Raw genomic sequence first — 16,852 nt, forward strand, 5'->3', positions numbered from 1 at the left:
AGCCTTCCATCCTCAGAGAAGTTTCTTTGGTATTTGTGAAGCAAATCAGAAAGATAAAACACAAAGTTTACAAATTCACATATTTTCAAACCTGATTTAGATTGCATTTGCTTGATGTGGTATTCCATGAGTTCTAATAGCCATGAGATGACTCTTCTAGGGATCCCTAGGTTGCTGAAGGCTAATATTTATTCTCTGAACCATTAGGAGCAGAGAACAGCATGGAAACCAGGAAAGGTACACACTGAACCAGTTAAGGAAATAAGAGTAGGAAACAGGATACGCATTATCTTATTTCCTCAGGCTTGCGCCAACCTGTGGTTATTTGTAGAAAGTCAGAGACCAGTAATCCTTAGAAAAGAAGCCCATGTTCTCCAAGTCTCGTTGCTCTTTCAGAAATTGAGCTGACACTCCAGGGCCCAAATTAAAGAAGGGGCATAAGACCCAGATCTTTAAACCACCACTCAGAATCCATATTTGAAAAGCAACCATTTATTAGAACCAATACAAGAGTATGAAAAGGGGGAAAAGAGGAGGGTAGAAGAGGGGGAGAGAATGAGGTCTGCATCAGATGTCAGTTATGGAAACACATAAATGCTTACTTTTTAAACATTTACATTTAAAAGGTGAACATATATATAGACCACTTATACTTTTTTTAAAAAAAATCAAAAGCAGACATGTTTGGCTGAAATAAAACCAAGAAACACAACTAAAACTCCCCCATAAACCTAAAAGTCCGTGGAGAATTCAATTTCTCATTTCCATTCAGAAATCTGGCTACAAAGTGATTTGTTTGCTACTTGGGACAGTACAGAGTGCTGAAAGAAACCCAGCTCTTGAGTCTCTTAGATCCCATCCTGTAGGAAGTGGTGAGAAAGCCAGCAGACCATGGGCAAGTCAACTCCTGGCTACTTGGCAGGGAGTCAGACTGTGCTCTCTCCATTCCCCAGGACTCCACAGAACCGTCTGGTATTGCTAGTACTGGGTGAACAGTGACAGCAGAGTCCACAAAACACAGAGAACCAGAATGTGACCGCAAGGAGCCAGGACCCTGTGCTTTTTCATGGATTACAAATCTAGGGCCAAAGAGAGGGAAAGCAGAAAGAGCCCTATTGGGAAGAGGAGCTGGCTGCGCCCCTAAACTGAGATGGAAAGAGTAAGGCTCTTGAGCCCACACCTGGGCAAGTAGAAATAGTGTCCAAAGTTTTCTCAAACCAGAGGGAAAAAAGGTCAAGGTTAGGTTCAGACTGCAGACACTAAGAGATGACAGATGTTGAATACAGTGAATGGGATGAAGCTTAAAGGATCAATGCCCAATTCTGAGTGTTATACACATTTCTAGGAAAAATAATTCCAATGTAGCTTTTGGGGGGGGGGGGTAGAAATAAGGTGGTCACATTTATTCAATCAGCTGGTCCCTATGAGGAAGGAGAGGCCCAGGTACAGATACCACGAAGGGGTACAGTGACCCAGCTGTCCTGGGATCGGTTGGGGAGTGGTAAGCAATGACATAAATCAAAACCATTGAGGGTTACTTTGATCCTGAGACAGTCTGAATCTGCTTCAAACCCATGGGGAATGGAACTTTAATCCCCAACCTGCAGAGAGAAATAAGCAGTAGCATCCCTGCCTCACAATTCCCTAATCGAATGCTCTTGAATTTGAAATGGCCTCCCTCTGTGAATGCAAGACACAGAAAATCCCAAGTGCCTTCCCCAACAACATCCTAAGTAAGTCTGGACTAGTAAGATTCCAACATTCATGAAAACACTGTCAACATCTGAACTAGCAGCTTTGTTGAGGGGTGGGGGGCAGAAAATTTGCCGAGTCACTAAGTAGTTCCAGTCTTGGAGACAGCTCAGTGAGGACCAAAGCCTGTGTGTCAGGCTTCAACTCCGGCTCAAGACATCCTCCAGAGGACCCTGAAGTATTCTATTAACTTTGATTTACAATGCCTCACAACAACACCCCTGTGAGGTAGGTCAGTATTATTAACCCCATTTGACAGATGGGGAACTGAGGCATTGAAAGAAGTGACTTGCCCAAGGTCAACCATTATCAATCAGTTGAGGAGATGGGCACACATAGTCAGCATCCACTCAATTCTTGTTCCATTTCCCAGAGCATTTTACTTCTCAGAGTGTACTTGGGAGCAGAGGAAGTTGGCAGGATACACCTCATTCCACAAACTAGATTAATTCAATAAGTGAAGGGTATTAACTGAGGGCCTATTATTTATCTAGTATAATGTGAGGAATCTTGGAAAAATGAACTGCTTCTGAAAGTCATGTTACAGATGTTTTGAAAATAAAATTACATCTTCACATTAAGGACATGAATTCTTTTGTAAAGAAATATTCACTTTATCTTAGGAGGTGAAGGACTAAATCACACTGATTTCTCAAAGTTTTATGTTGAGTAACCTGAATTCCTAAAATCCAGAAAGCAAGATCACATTCCAATAGAAACAATGAATAAGAACCTTTTCCCCAGTGGTGGTTCTTGGTAGCGCTCTTATAAAGCTGCAAGTTGATGGCGTGGGAATCCTAGCAACACAAAACACCCTCTTACTACATCACATCCCTCCCCACAATACCCAGAGGGCTGCATTTTTCCAAACTTTCTGCCTCAGCTCAACTTCAAGAGTTACAGCATCTTCAAAAACACCTCAAGGGTAAGGATACAAATGGTGACCCCTGCTTTTCTATTCAGGGAGAGGGGATGAAAATATTCTCTGTAACTAATCATATAGACTCTTGAATTCTTTCCTCTTGCCAGAGACATAACTCTTTAACAAAAAAAAGGTAGAAGAAAAAACAGTTATGTCTTTTCTCCCCCTTTGGATTTACTTTGGATTCTGGTAGAAATCATTATGTCTCTTACCCTAAACTGAGGAGGTGAGGGGTGAGGGTGACATGAGACAGACACCAAACCCACCACCAGCCCTGGTTTAGAATCCAACCCTAAAGCTAGCGGAAACCAGAAAACACTGACTTGAGCCTTCAGAGTGTTGTGACATGATTAAACTGTCTTTTCAGGTGTTCTCAAAGAATATCTAGGCAGAAACCCTCTCCTTTCTTCCATACCTCTTCACAGCAGCCAGTGTAGCAAGTCCCCACATACAACACAAACTCAAAAGATGATTTATCAACACATACAGTAAAATGTTCACTAGGGGCCGGGTGCGGTGGCTCATGCTTGTAATCCCAGCACTTTGGGAGGCTGAGGCAGGTGGATCACTTGAGCTCAGGAGTTGGAGACCAGCCTGGGCAACACAGGGAGACTCTGTCTCTACAAAAAATTTTTTAAATAATAAAATTAGCCAGGCACCGTGGTGTGCGCCTGTAGTCCTAGCTACTTGGGAGGCTGAGGCAGGAGGATCATTTGAGCCCAGGAGATTGAGGCTGCAGTGAGCTGTAATAAAGATACTGTGGCCGGGCGCTGGCTCACGCCTGCAATCCCAGCACTTTGAGTGGCCGAGGCAGGTGGATCACAAGGTCAGGGGTTCAAGACCAGCACAGCCAAGATGGTGAACCCCGTTCTCTACTAAAAATACAAAAATTAGCCGGGCATGGTGGCAGGCGCCTATAATCCCAGCTGCTCGGGAGGCTGAGGAAGAGAACTGCTTGAACCCGAGAGGCGGAGGTTGCAGTGAGCCAAGATCACGCCACTGCACTCCAGCCTGGGCAAAAGAGCAAGACTTCATCTCCTATCTCAAAAAAAAAAAAAGGTTAAATATGGATACTCTAGGTACAGGAACCATTCCAAGACCTAAATAGATTTTTTTTCTCTCACTGATAGCTGATCACATTAAACAGGTACAGGTGCTAAGAAAGTTTAAGACTGATCTTTTGGCAATGACAGTTTAGGTTAACTCTTGTTTGGAATTCCTAACAATAAAAAGAAATCCCTTAAAAAAGGTTGACAAACTGGCCACTTGGCCTTGAATCGACTGTTAGGGTCACACCTGCCAATGCCAGGGGACATCACAAAAAAATAGAGAATGGCAAGATAAAAAGTTCATTGCATTCAATTTGGCCTAATTTCTTGATAATAGTTTCCTATTAGATTTTCCGATTAATACTGATGGCTCTTACCTAGGCTGTGATAATTAGGTTTTGATCTATTGTGACATTAATGATCACAATCAGTTGACTTTGAAATTGTCTTAATTAATGGCTCTTTCCTTGTCAGCTTTTGCCTCCAGTGCAGGATTCATTCCCTTCCCCACTGCCTTGTTTTAACTCCTTCTCTTACTGACCTCAGAAACAAATAGCATTGCAGGATCACTTTCTTCCCATAAAACAAGACTTTAAACTATTTTAAAACATTTCTCTTGACAGAGGAGCAATATGAGATGATGTTAGATGAAATGAGGATCAGAATGAAAAGGCAAGAGAACAAGCTGTCAATGAATAGGAAAAATTCCATCTTAGAAAACAACCAAAGTCAAGCACAATGTTAAAGTGACAACAAGTTGAAGTAACTCTAAAAAGACAAGATGAGGTAGATTAAAATCCAAGAAAGTCAGCACAAGCAAAAAGAAACCAGAATTGTTTTTATGAAACTATCTAAAAAACTTCACACTTTAACCTTCCAGAACAGTTACTCTAATTCCTGGGAATTCTGACTTCCAAAGTTAGTCAACTCTCAATTATCCAGGCAGAAATAAATATCTTTTTCTTGTGGTCACCCATGGGTCAGAATCGACAACATCCTTACGATCAGACTGTTTCTTAACCCAGCTAGGCTTCGATGATTAAATCTGAGACCCAGATTTAATATACAAGGTATATGTATTTCTGGCAAAGGTTTCCACATAAGTGATACAATTCTCTGCTTAGATATCACCCTCTTGGCCCAGCGCGGTGGCTCATGCCTGTAATCTCAGCACTCTGGGAGGCCGAGGTGGGTGGATCATGAGGTCAGGAGATTGAGACCATCCTGGCTAACACGGTGAAACCCCGTCTCTACTAAAAATACAAAAAATTAGCCGGGCGTGGTGACGGGCGCCTGTAGTCCCAGCTCTTCGGGAGGCTGAGGCAGGAGAATGGCGTGAACCCGGGAGGCGGAGCTTGCAGTGAGCCAAGACTGCGCCACTGCACTCCAACCTGGGCGACAGAGCAAGACTCCGTCTCAAAAAAAAAAAGAAATCACCCTCTCTTCAGTATTGAATAAAACTGCACTGCTCAGAGTAGATGCTCAGGTATTAACAAATGTGCTCCAAGCCTTCTCTTTAGAAAATCTCGTCATTGGAAAGCATGTCCCTGTTTTAGGCTTAAAGGCAGTTAAGTCTCATGTTCATTCCTCCAAAAGGGATGAGAAATTGAAAAAGGTGTGAGCAACTCTGGTAAAGTGTCCATGAGGAATATGTTGTTATAGAACCCACAATAATGTAACACAACTGAATCTGCAACACAGTTAATGCTTTCCACAAGCAAAGATTAACTCTACTACTACACTTTGGCCAAGAATCTAAACCAGGGATGAAAATCACGAGTTCTCAATCACAACTCACCTGTTTTCTCTCTCAGTAATAACAGCATTTCCAACCCTCCAACTATATTTATTTCCTGGAATATGTTCTTGTGTTCTATGGCCAGTTGGCTCAGTTCACCCAATGTTATAGGTCTTTTCCATATATAAGCCAAAATTAATGTCAACTTCTTACTCCAGGGCTACAAACTATACAACATCAGCCAGTCTGTCTCTGCCCCCATGTCAGAAATGTGTATTGGTTTATAGCATTTATTATACCAAACTATTTTTTTTTGAACAGAAACACAGCTTGTAAGCACTTAAACTATTAATGGTCAGTTCATCACACAACAATATGAAAGTTATTTGAGGGCAGGGATGGCCTCTTTCTGAACTTTGTATCTTCAAGCCAAAAAAATGTCTGTTGAATGAAACCAATGTTGATGTATAGCAATGTGGCTGGAATTTAGAAAGTTAATAAAAATTGGGTGAGGGGGCATCTAATTCAGAATGTTTTTGGGTGTAAGGCTAGTATCATCTACTTTTGAAAACAATTTTTATGATTAGTAGGTAAAGGTAGCATGAAACTGCAATACACTGGCTCCAGACCCTTCCTCTCTGCCTTGCCACAGGCATGCTTGGTGGTCTGATTACAAAAGTACGGATCTCAACACTATAATTTTTATTCTAAAATCTCAACCAAAAGGATGGGACCATGGGTGTAAAGGGGGTTTTTCCTTTAAATTGTGAGAAACCATTTCCACATTTCAGATCTAATGACATTGCAAAGTAGTATTTTATACCCTCAAAATTGAAACTTAAAGTAGAGACAATTGCTCCCCGGGCCAAACACAGATCCCTCCAACCCCTCACTGTACCTTAGGAAAGCTGGGGTAAACTACAGATTCAATAAAATCTCAATATGAAAATCCCCAAAACCTTCCCCAATGCCCTGTGGTTAGGCCTGAACATAGGGAAAATGGACTGCAGGGTGGCTACAGAACAGGAATGAAGAGTTAAGAATAATAAATGCCTAAGTTACGGGGACAGGACCAATCCTTCATTAATGACACAAAGTAGAACGCACAAAGTAGTATGCAGTATGGCTAGGGGACAGTCAAGGACCATCTAGACTTTTAAGTGTTAGAAGCACCACAGGTCCAAATGCTCCCCAGAGTGGACCAAAACTGGATTTTGTCCATGGCAACATCGTTCTCCACTATTCTGTCTATAATGAGAATATATCAATAGCAGGAAATCGGCTTTCACACACGGCAAACTGCGAAGAAAAACAAGGATAACCTCAGACCACTTTTACTTGCTGTAAGTGGGAAAAACAAACAAACAAACAAAAAACCCCAGCAAATAATGGATTTTTCATGAACAGAAAAGCAAATATAAATGCAGTTGATAAACTAGAAAGCAATCATCAACTAATTGCAGACTACAAAGATACCCAAAAATCCTTCTCAAAATAGCACCCCAGTGGATGGTAGTCAAGCTTTCCAGCAACCAGTTATTGATGATTCATGGCCTACATCAAATGAAGAAGACTTCGATTTTGATACCAACAATGTCCCCAAACCAAACTTAACAAAGCTAATGACTGCTTCTCAGCAATTCAGGAAAAATTTAGAAACAAATACAGCACTGTGAGCAAAAAACAGAAGCTTGTTTTGGGGACAGGAATTCCGAGAGTCTGAGTGAAGATGTGGTTGGAAGCCTTCTCAAACATGCAAGTCCAGGGCTTTTCTCATCCTGCCTTCCCATCACCTGACCCTCTTCTGAAACCACCCCTCAAGTCTTTAGCAAAGTCAGGTATTACAGAGGACAGAGCAACAAAGAGGGCAACTGGAATTAAAAAAAATTGTATTACTGAAAGTGCTCCATGAGAGCAAACAACGACAATTTTATTTTTGTGTACAAAAATTAATAGAGGTGGCCAGGCATGGCGGCTCACGCCTGTAATCCCAGCATTTTGGGAGGCCAAGGTGGGCAGATCACGAGGTCAGGAAATCGAGACCATCCTGGCAAACATGGTAAAACCCCATCTCTACCAAAAATACAAAAATTAGCTGGGCATGGTGGTGCACACCTGTAGTCCCAGCTACTCGAGAGGCTGAGGCAGGAGAATCGCTTGAACCCAGGAGGTGGAGGGTGCAGTAAGCCAAGATTGTGCCACTGCACTCCAGCCTGGTGACAAAGCGAGACTCCATCTAAAATAAATAAATAAATAATAGAGGTGAATGTCTGCATTAGGATCAAGACAAGAAGATAGACAATCACCTTGGAATTCTGAGACTACCTCCAAGAATCATCCACGGAAGGATGACAGCCATTTAACCAGGGCTACAGATCAAAAAGGAAAAAATACAGTCAGTGGACAAGTAGAAGAGTCTCCTGAGAAATATCCTTATTTGAAGAGGCAGCAGGAGTTGATAGAAAACATAACTAAAAAAGTAGAAGACACTGTTAAATTTGAATCTGGATCCTATATAGCTTCTCCTCTGGGATCTACTGAGGAGTGAAATCTAAATTAAGATTTAGCTTAGAAAGCATGAAGATAGTATGTTCCAATTTTAAATAAAAATTATATTGTCTGAAAGACAATACAATTTTAGTACTGGCGGGAAAAAAACTAAATTGTTATTTGAATAAGAAAACATCATGGTTCTCTCCAGGTTTAAAATGGGTGCTCCCATGTAGGCTGATTTTCCCGGCATTTGATCTTAACTTGAAGGCCATCTGCCCAGCCCAGCGATCAAAGAGCTGCTAAGCTGTCCTTGGTAGACTCTACTGGGCAAAGCTGTGCTATAACTCTGAAGAAAGGGAGATCTTTTAATGTTGATTACTGAAAGGATTAGAAAGATGTCTTGAAAGAGGACTAAACACAAGAAAAATAAATTTTTAGCATTTGAGACCTAGGTGTTTAAGAGTGCTTAGCTCTTAACTATTAACTCTTCTGAGGGGAGAAAGCTCCATGAAACAGGTTTCTGTTTGAGGCTGTAATTCTTCTAGGGCAAGAACATCTACTCAACACTAACAAATGCTGGAAGCAGGCATCTGATTTCCTTTGTGCTAAGGGCTGAAATCAATACTGGCCTCTGGCTCCCTACATTCCTATAGAACCAGCTGCAGGTAGGCAGGAAGAGAACAAAAGTTGTTTTGGCGGCACTCTGTAAAATAAACCGAAGACAAAAAAGACAGAGTAAAGTCTATTAAGAGATGATAAGTAGTAGATGATACTGGGGTTATTTCGGTAAAATAATATCAGATTTTTATGAATGTCTTAAATATTACCTATAACCACAGCAGCCACGTGCCCCAGGTTTCTCAGAACCAATCTCAGTACCAAATATTGTCATGTTCTTTGTCTACACACTAGGTTTTTGGTTTTAAAAATATGGTCGCTGCAGTTTACATGCCCACTGCTACTGGGAGGCATACACTGGGCCACTTGGATAGGCTGTCATTTTTCTGCAAATCAAGAGACCCAAATCACCTCCTCAGGAGCTCTGGCCTATTTTTGTCCTATTCTTGTCTACCCTAATTGATATCCTTGGCTACATTTATGATAAATCTGTTTCCTGACCATCCTTTCCTTCTTTTAGATACCGATCAGATTAAGTACAAGCAATTGTCAATTATCCAGCACTTGATCTAGGCCTTTAATTCCTTCAGAGAGAGAAGGAATATAGAGATAAAACTCCCACCCACTTGAGGTATGGTTTATGAGCTCTTGCCCAATCACATTACCATTCAGAAGGATTTTCATGGCTGACTTAAACCAAAAGCTACATTGTTCCAGTTTGTCATGTCACTGCAGCAACAGCTGTCACCTCAATTATGCAGTATAATTTTTGACATAATTTATATAAGCACACAGAATTCAATCAGCAGCTGAGCAGGGAAGCAATGTTAACAAATGCTATGAATGGGTATATGATTTGCATATTATGTGGCTCATCTGTGGACTGGAGCAATCCATCCATTCCCCTCATTACTCTGAATAATCTAGAAATGGTAGATGCTCCTAGCCAGACAGCTGTATGTTTTAAAAATCAAAAGCAACAAGAAAAGCAGCCTCATGGCTGGTGCGCTCTAGAATTAAGGCTATATTAAGCATTTATTCTTATTTCCTCAGCTTTGGGGCTGGGACAACGATCCTCAAAACCCTGCTATTTCCTTACTTTTAATTGTGATTCTCTAGCTCTCCTCAACTACAAAAAGAAAAGGATAAAGTAGGGCATTTCTTGGGGGACAAAGGCAGAAGGATATGATCAGACAAATTTCTCAATAGCAACACAAGAAACCAAAACGAAGTATTTTGCTAAGTAAGGAGAAAAGGTTGTGTCAACATGCTAATGCCAGGGCCTGTCACTTTCCAAGGTGATAGTCTTTCAGGAACATGCCTTTATTTTTATTTGTATTTTTTAGAGACGGGGGGTCTCACTACATTGCCCAGGCTGGTCTCAAACTTCTGGCTTCAAGCAATTCTCCTGCCTCAGCCTCCCAAATTGCTGGGATTACAGGCGGTAGCCACTGTGCCTGGCCATGAAAATTCATTTTAAAAAATAAGATACAACTATAAGTTTGAGGGTAGAAAAAGGGAAGAGCATTAATATTTTGGGGACTCTTGGTGGTAAATCCAGGAGCCAAGAATGCAGGAGACGTAACTGCTATGAACACTTAAAATTGATACTGTGGCCAACAGCTCACCTCTAAAACTTCCCCACTGAAAATAATGGCATGGAAGGGAAACTCGGGTCCACTGAGAAGTGAGGGTCAGGTTTGAAGCCTCTTTGGTAACAGGAATGCTTTGGGAGGCCACAAAAGTTGGCAGGGTTGGAGGGTGCCTAGCACCTTGGCACAAGCAAGCACCAGGCAATCACTCACACCTACATAAATATACAGTCTAAACATGAGGAATGGAAAGAAATCATACATACATACATGATAATAAAGACAATTGTACCCTACCCCATCACCCTCATGTACTATAGCTAAAAATCTCCACAGTTAATAATCTTGTCATTTTATCACAAATTGATATCACTTTACAGAAGCAGAAGTGGGGAGTGCTAAAAGCAATAACGAAAGTCCTGGGGCTAAAAAGAGTGTCTTCACAGATTTCAGTGTAAAATTTCAAATCTTCCAAAGGATGGAGTAATTCTGGGAGGATGAGTGAGGATGAACAACAGAGGGTGGCCCAGAAGACCACACCAGAAACCCTGTATTCTCCTGGGTAGAGCTGAACAAGGCTGGGAAAGCCCCAACAGGTAGGCAGTTGCTATTGGCTTTTTAACAGATGAGCAACATCCTTTCCATCTCAACATGTCAGAACAAAGGCCAGCTAGTCAGTAACATGTTCTAAGAACCAAAGCAAGAAACCAAAATTTAACATCATTGTAACAAAATCCCCCAATCTAAAAAGCGACCAACCCTGAAAAGATCAAGACTCTAAGGTGATTAAAAAGTTAAAACTCATCTTGAGGTCACAGGGGAGCAGAAGGAAGAGATCAGGGCAAAGGAAAAAAAAATTGTGGGTATTACACTCAGTATGTAAATGCCTGGTCTTCACAGAGAGACACTTATCATTAATCAGACCATCAGTTATGTTACAAGAGAACCAATACCAACATTTCTCCTGTGGAGCACAGTGATAAGCACATTTTTTATGGATGTGTTTAGGATAGAAAGGGGTGGGAAGAAAGGAGAGGAGGCAGGGAGGTGAATGTATTATGTACAAAGAGAAATGACAGAGACCATCCCCTCCTTTAGCTCTTTGCTGTTTCTTTCTCTTTGTTTTCCGCATCCTCAGGATATGCATGCCATGTCAGTCTCTCTTCATAAAATGCTATCACAATTTGTGGACATTTCACATTAGCTTCTTTTGCAAGAACCAGGTCAGCTTCATCTGTGTCTTTCCTGTAGAGAAAGAATATGAGACTTAAAAGGAGAGGAAGAGTGAAAGAATCAGTCCAGACATACGTTTATGTCATTATATGGATTTAGTTGACTTGATTTCCTCCTCACCTTGGTTTCAAGGTGAAAAGGATCCTTTCAATATTTTCAAGAAGATATTTAAGTAAATGGATTAATAGCTAATATATTATATAGAAACAAATGTCTGCAGCTAGAATTTAGATGTAAACCATGGTAGGCTTAGGTTAAAAAGATGAATAATAAATTAATATTAATCTGCTTCCAAAATTTTTATTTGTGAATATGAGCATGTGAGTGAACCCAATCAAACCTACATTCAGGGGCCAGGCACGGTGGCTCACACCTGTAATCCCCGCACTTTGGGAGGCCGAGGCGGGTGGATCACGAGGTCAGGAGATCGAGACCATCCTGGCTCACACGGTGAAATCCCGACTCTACTAAAAGTACAAAAAATTAGCCGGTCGTGGTGGCGGGCGCCTGTAGTCCCAGCTACTTGAGAGGCTGAGGCAGGAGAATGGCGTGAACCCGGGAGGCGGAGCTTGCAGTGAGCTGAGATCGCGCCACTGCACTCCAGCCTGAGCAACAGTGCAAGACTCCGTCTCAAAAAAAAAAAAACCCTACATTCAGCTCTATTGATTATGCACAAGTCAATTATACACAGGTTGGTCAATCCAGTTTCCAGATCATCTAAGTGAAGGGGTCTTAACCCTCCTCACTTTGTTTCCGTTTAAATACTCATTAGCCCTCTGGCCAGAACTGTGGATTGGAACAACAAGCAAATAAAAATTTAGCTACAAATTTCAATTATCTCAGTTACACAACCTCTACTACCAAGTATAACAAAAAAAATCTAGCCACATGGTTCCTTAAGCATGATTCCAAATCAATTTAAAAAAATTAAAATTATCCTGAGAAGCTCAGGCGCAGCAGCTCATGCCTGTAATCCCAGAACTTCGGGAGGCTGAGGCAGGTGGATCGCTTGAGCCCAGGAGTTCGAGACCAGCCTGGGCAACACGGCAAAACCCATCTCTACAAAAAATACAAAAATCAGCTGGCATGGTGGTGCATGCTTGTGGTCCCAGCTACTTGGGAGGCTGAGGTGGGAGGATCACTTGGGCTTAGGAGGTGGAGGTTGCAGTGAGCTGAGATTGAACCACTGCACTCCAGCCTGGGCAACAGAGGGAGACCTTGTCTCAAAATAAATAAATAATAAAAAACAAAATAAAATTATCCTGAGATGTGGACAAGAAAAATTACCACCTTATTGGAGCAGATACTCAAATTTTGACTATGGTGGAAAAAGCCAATTAATGTTAATGTAAATTTTAAGTAACCACATATGGCTGAGTAGGAAAAAGCAGTCCAGCCCAGGCACAGCGCCTCATACCTATAATCCCAGCACTTTGGGAGGTTGAGGTGAGAGAAGCACTTGAGCCCGGGGCAACATAGGAAGACCTGGTCTCTTCAAAAAAAATTTTAAAAATTAGCAGGCCATGGTGGCATGCACCTGTAGTCCCAGCTACTCAGGAGACTGAGGTAGGAGGATAACTTAAGCTCAGGAGGTCAAGGCTGCAGTGAGCTGTGATCACGCCAGTGCACTCCAGCCTGGGTGACAGGGCGAGACACTGTCTAAAATAAAATTTTTAAAAAGCAGTCCAGCCTGGCGTGGTGGCTCACACCTGTAAATCCCAGCAGTTTGGGAAGCCGAGGCAGGTGGATTGCTTGAGCTCAGGAGTTCGAGACCAGCCTGGCCAACATGATGAAATCCTGTCTCTACTAAAAATATAAAAATTACCCAGGTGTGGTGGCGCATGCCTATAATCCCAGCTACTTAGGTGGCTGAGGGATGAGAACTGCTTGAACCTGGGAGGCGAAGGTTGCAGTGAGCCGAGATGGTACCACTGCACTCCAGCCTGGGTGATAAAGCAAGACTCTGTCTCAAAAAACAAAACAAAACAAGCAGTCCATATAGCTCCTTACTTCTGACAGAATATGGCAATTCTTCAAATACAGGTTTCTGGGTAATTTACCAGCAGTATTCTCATCAGATAAAATGTTAAGCCTTTTGATTATACAACTTTTTTTTTTTTTTTTGAGACAGAGTCTCGCTCTGTTGCCCAGGCTGGAGTGCAGTGACAAGATCTCGGCTCACTGCAAGCTCCGCCTCCCGGGTTCACGCCATTCTCCTGCCTCAGCTTCCTGAGTAGCTGGGACTACAGGCGCCTGCCACCAAGCCCGGCTAATTTTTTTTGTATTTTTAGTAGAGACAGGGTTTCACCGTTAACCAGGATGGTCTCGATCTCTTGACCTTGTGATCCGCCCGTCTCAGCGTCTCAGCCTTCCAAAGTGCTGGGATTACAGACATGAGCCACCGCGCCCGGCCTTGATTATACAACTTTTAAGGTAACATGTTTCTTTAGTGGCACTGCAACACAAACCCTCTATGTATCACAAATTCAGAATACTTGGAAACAGAGAGGTAGTGAGAACCACACCATAAATCACCCTGTCTTTAAGAAATCAAATTAGGGCTGGGCGCAGTGGCTCACGCCTGTCATCCCAGCACTTTGGGAGGCCAAGGCAGGCAGATTGCTTGAGGTCAGAAGTTCGAGACCAGCCTGACCAACATGGCAAAACCCCATCTCTACTAAAAATACAAAAATTAGCCAGGCATGGTGGTAGGCGCCTGTAATCCCAGCTACTTGGGAGGCTGAGGCAGGAGAATCACTTGAACCCGGGAGGCGGAGACTACAGTGAACCAAGATCGCGCCACTGCACTCCAGGCGAAAGAGACTCTGTCTCAAAAAAAAAAAAGAAATCAAATTCAGAAGAACTACTTCCTTTTCATCTAAAAGCCATCCTCTCTCTACTGGATGAAATAACTTGTGCTTTGGCCAGTATTAGCTTTAATGCTTTTTGTTGAGATTATTTTTCTCTTTTAGACATTATTCAGCAGGTTTGGCCCTCAGTGATGGCAGAAAGCCTCATTTGATTCCTAGCCCAGGGTCACAGGCCCATGGTCTTACAGTAAGTAATTCAGAACTGTGTAAACAAATGGTTAAGTCATGTTTATATATATATATATATATATACACACACACACACACATATATACACACACATATATATATACACACATATATATACACACACACATATATATATATTTTTTTTTAAGAGACAGAGTCTTGCTCTGTCTCTCAGGCAGGAGTGCAAAGGCTCGATCTCAGCTCACTGCAACCTCTGCCTCCCAGGTTCAAGCAATTATCCTTCCTCAGCCTCTCAAGTAGTTGGACTACAGGCATGCGTCACCATGCCCAGCTAATTTTTGTATTTTTAGTAGAGATGGGAGTTCACCATGTTAACCAGGCTAGCCTCGAACTCCTGACCCCAAGCGATCCGCCTGCCTTGGCCACCCAAAGTGTTGGGATTACAGGTGTAAGCCACTGCACCCGACCTTTATATATTTTCTACCTCAAATTTACCTTTTTTTCTGATATGTAGTACTATAATTTGGCTTAATAGCAATACATTCTGAAGCATAATTCCCATTTAACACCAATAATTGGTATCAGTTAAGGATCTCTGACATTCCAGGAGTTCAAGACCAGCCTGGCCAACACAGCAAAACCCTGTCTCTACTAAAAATACAAAAATGGGCCAGGCGCAGTGGCTCACGCCTGTAATCCCAGCACTTTGGGAGGCCAAGGCAGGCGGATTACTTGAGGTCGGGAGTTTGAGACCAGCCTGACCAATATAGAGAAACCCTGTCTCTACTAAAAATATAAAATTAGCCAGGTATGATGGCACATGCCTGTAATCCCAGCTACTTGGGAAGCTGAGGCAGGAGTATCGCTTGAACCCGGAGGCAGAGGTTGTGGTAAGCCGAGATCGCACCATTGCACTCCAGCCTGGGCAACAAGAGACTTCATCTCAAAAAAAAATAAATAAATAAATAAAAAATAAAAATACAAAAATTAGCCAGGCGTGGTGGCGGGCACCTGTAATCCCAGCTACTCGGGAGGATGAGACAGGAGAATCACTTGAACCCAGGAGGCAGAGGTTGCAGTGAGCTGAGTGAGATCGCGCCACTGTACCCCAGCATGGACAACAAAGGGCGAAACACTGTCTCAAAAAAAAAAAAAAAAAAAGATCTCTGACATTCAAAATTCATGGTTTGGGAATATGCAGTCTTGCCACCCTATCTTCCACACAAATTCAAGTCACTGGCGAAGAAACACAATTGTAAAGCGAAGCCAAATCTCTCTCACCATTTCATTAGGAACATTAAATCACCACAGGAATCTGTTGCCCCAATGATCTTTTCTGGTTCCAGTCCTCTCTCAAAGCCCCGAGCGATATCATTGCTCTGCTATAAACAGAAGATAAAGAAAGGTTACAGCTTGTGGAAAGAGTAAAGAAACTCCCTCCTTCTAGGCTCAACAAAACATAACCTAAGTTAATATCTCCTGATATCATTTCTTTCACCAATTCAGAAAAATTTTTAGAACTTAATACTAAGTACTGACAGTGACAATGAAGTGACAGTGATGCCAAGAGATATTTTTGTAAGACGTGATTATCTTTCCTGGAATTCCTCCAGAAGACTGGTGGTGAACCCTAAAAGTCTCTAATGTCCTAAAAGATACTCTGGAGTCAGAGGCATGGTGGCTCACACCTGTAATCTCAGCACTTTGGGAGGCCGAGGCGGGCGAATCACAAGCTTAGGAGTTCAAGACCAGCCTGGCCAACATGGTGAAACCCCATCTCTACTAAAAATACAAAAAATTAGCCAGGCGTGGTGGCAGGTGCCTGTAACCCCAGCTACTCGGGAGGCTGAGGCAGGAGAAGTGCTTGAACCTGGGATGCGGAGGTTGCAGTGAGCCGAGACCCCACCACTGCATTCCAGCCTGGGCAACATAGCAAGACTCCGTCCCCCCCGCCCCCAAAAAAAAGGGGAAGGAAAAGACAGATACGCTGGAGTCAACATCTAGGAATTCCTCTAAACCCACTCACTTGGAATCTCCTTAATATTGTAAATAAGCTTCTGAAATGATAAAAAATACCATGTTTACCCTAACTATATCTTTTCATTTTACAAACTTCAAATATACTACCTCTCTCTCAATCTTTATTTTTTTAGACTTTTAGTTTACCTTAACACTAAACAATAATTTTGACACATTTCAGTCACCTGTATTTATGGACGAATAGAGGTAAGAATTATGTAAGTCCAATACTATTAAATAGCAAAATTTCAGAGATCACAAACACCAATACCTATATGCTTGGTTAGAGAGAAGGCCCTGGTCAGTGCCTATTCCCTCTGGATGTAGATGATTGTTAGCATTAGAAGGCAGAACTGGACTGTGACTGAAAACAAAAACAAACAAAAAAGAAAACAAAAACAAAAACAAAAAACTGG

The 16,852-nt window shown here is 42.1% G+C and overlaps 1 protein-coding gene across 4 annotated transcripts in view; it reads right to left on the reverse strand.

The window, feature by feature from the left end:
- Positions 1 to 476: 476 nt before the first annotated feature.
- The window catches only part of CBX5 (chromobox 5), a 48,836-nt gene continuing 32,460 nt past the window's right edge, over positions 477 to 16,852 (reverse strand). For all 4 annotated transcript variants that reach the window (XM_054442192.1, XM_054442191.2, XM_054442193.2 and 1 more), the window contains exons 4-5: positions 15,699 to 15,799; positions 477 to 11,409 (exon numbers count right to left, since the gene is read on the reverse strand). In XM_054442192.1, coding sequence (XP_054298167.1) covers positions 11,259 to 11,409; positions 15,699 to 15,799 — 252 coding nt within the window. In that variant the 3' untranslated portion in view covers positions 477 to 11,258. The remainder of the gene's footprint in view (positions 11,410 to 15,698; positions 15,800 to 16,852) is intronic.

The sequence above is a fragment of the Pongo pygmaeus genome, chromosome 10 (assembly GCF_028885625.2).
Source record: "Pongo pygmaeus isolate AG05252 chromosome 10, NHGRI_mPonPyg2-v2.0_pri, whole genome shotgun sequence".
In the NCBI taxonomy this organism is placed as follows: Eukaryota; Metazoa; Chordata; class Mammalia; order Primates; family Hominidae; genus Pongo; species Pongo pygmaeus.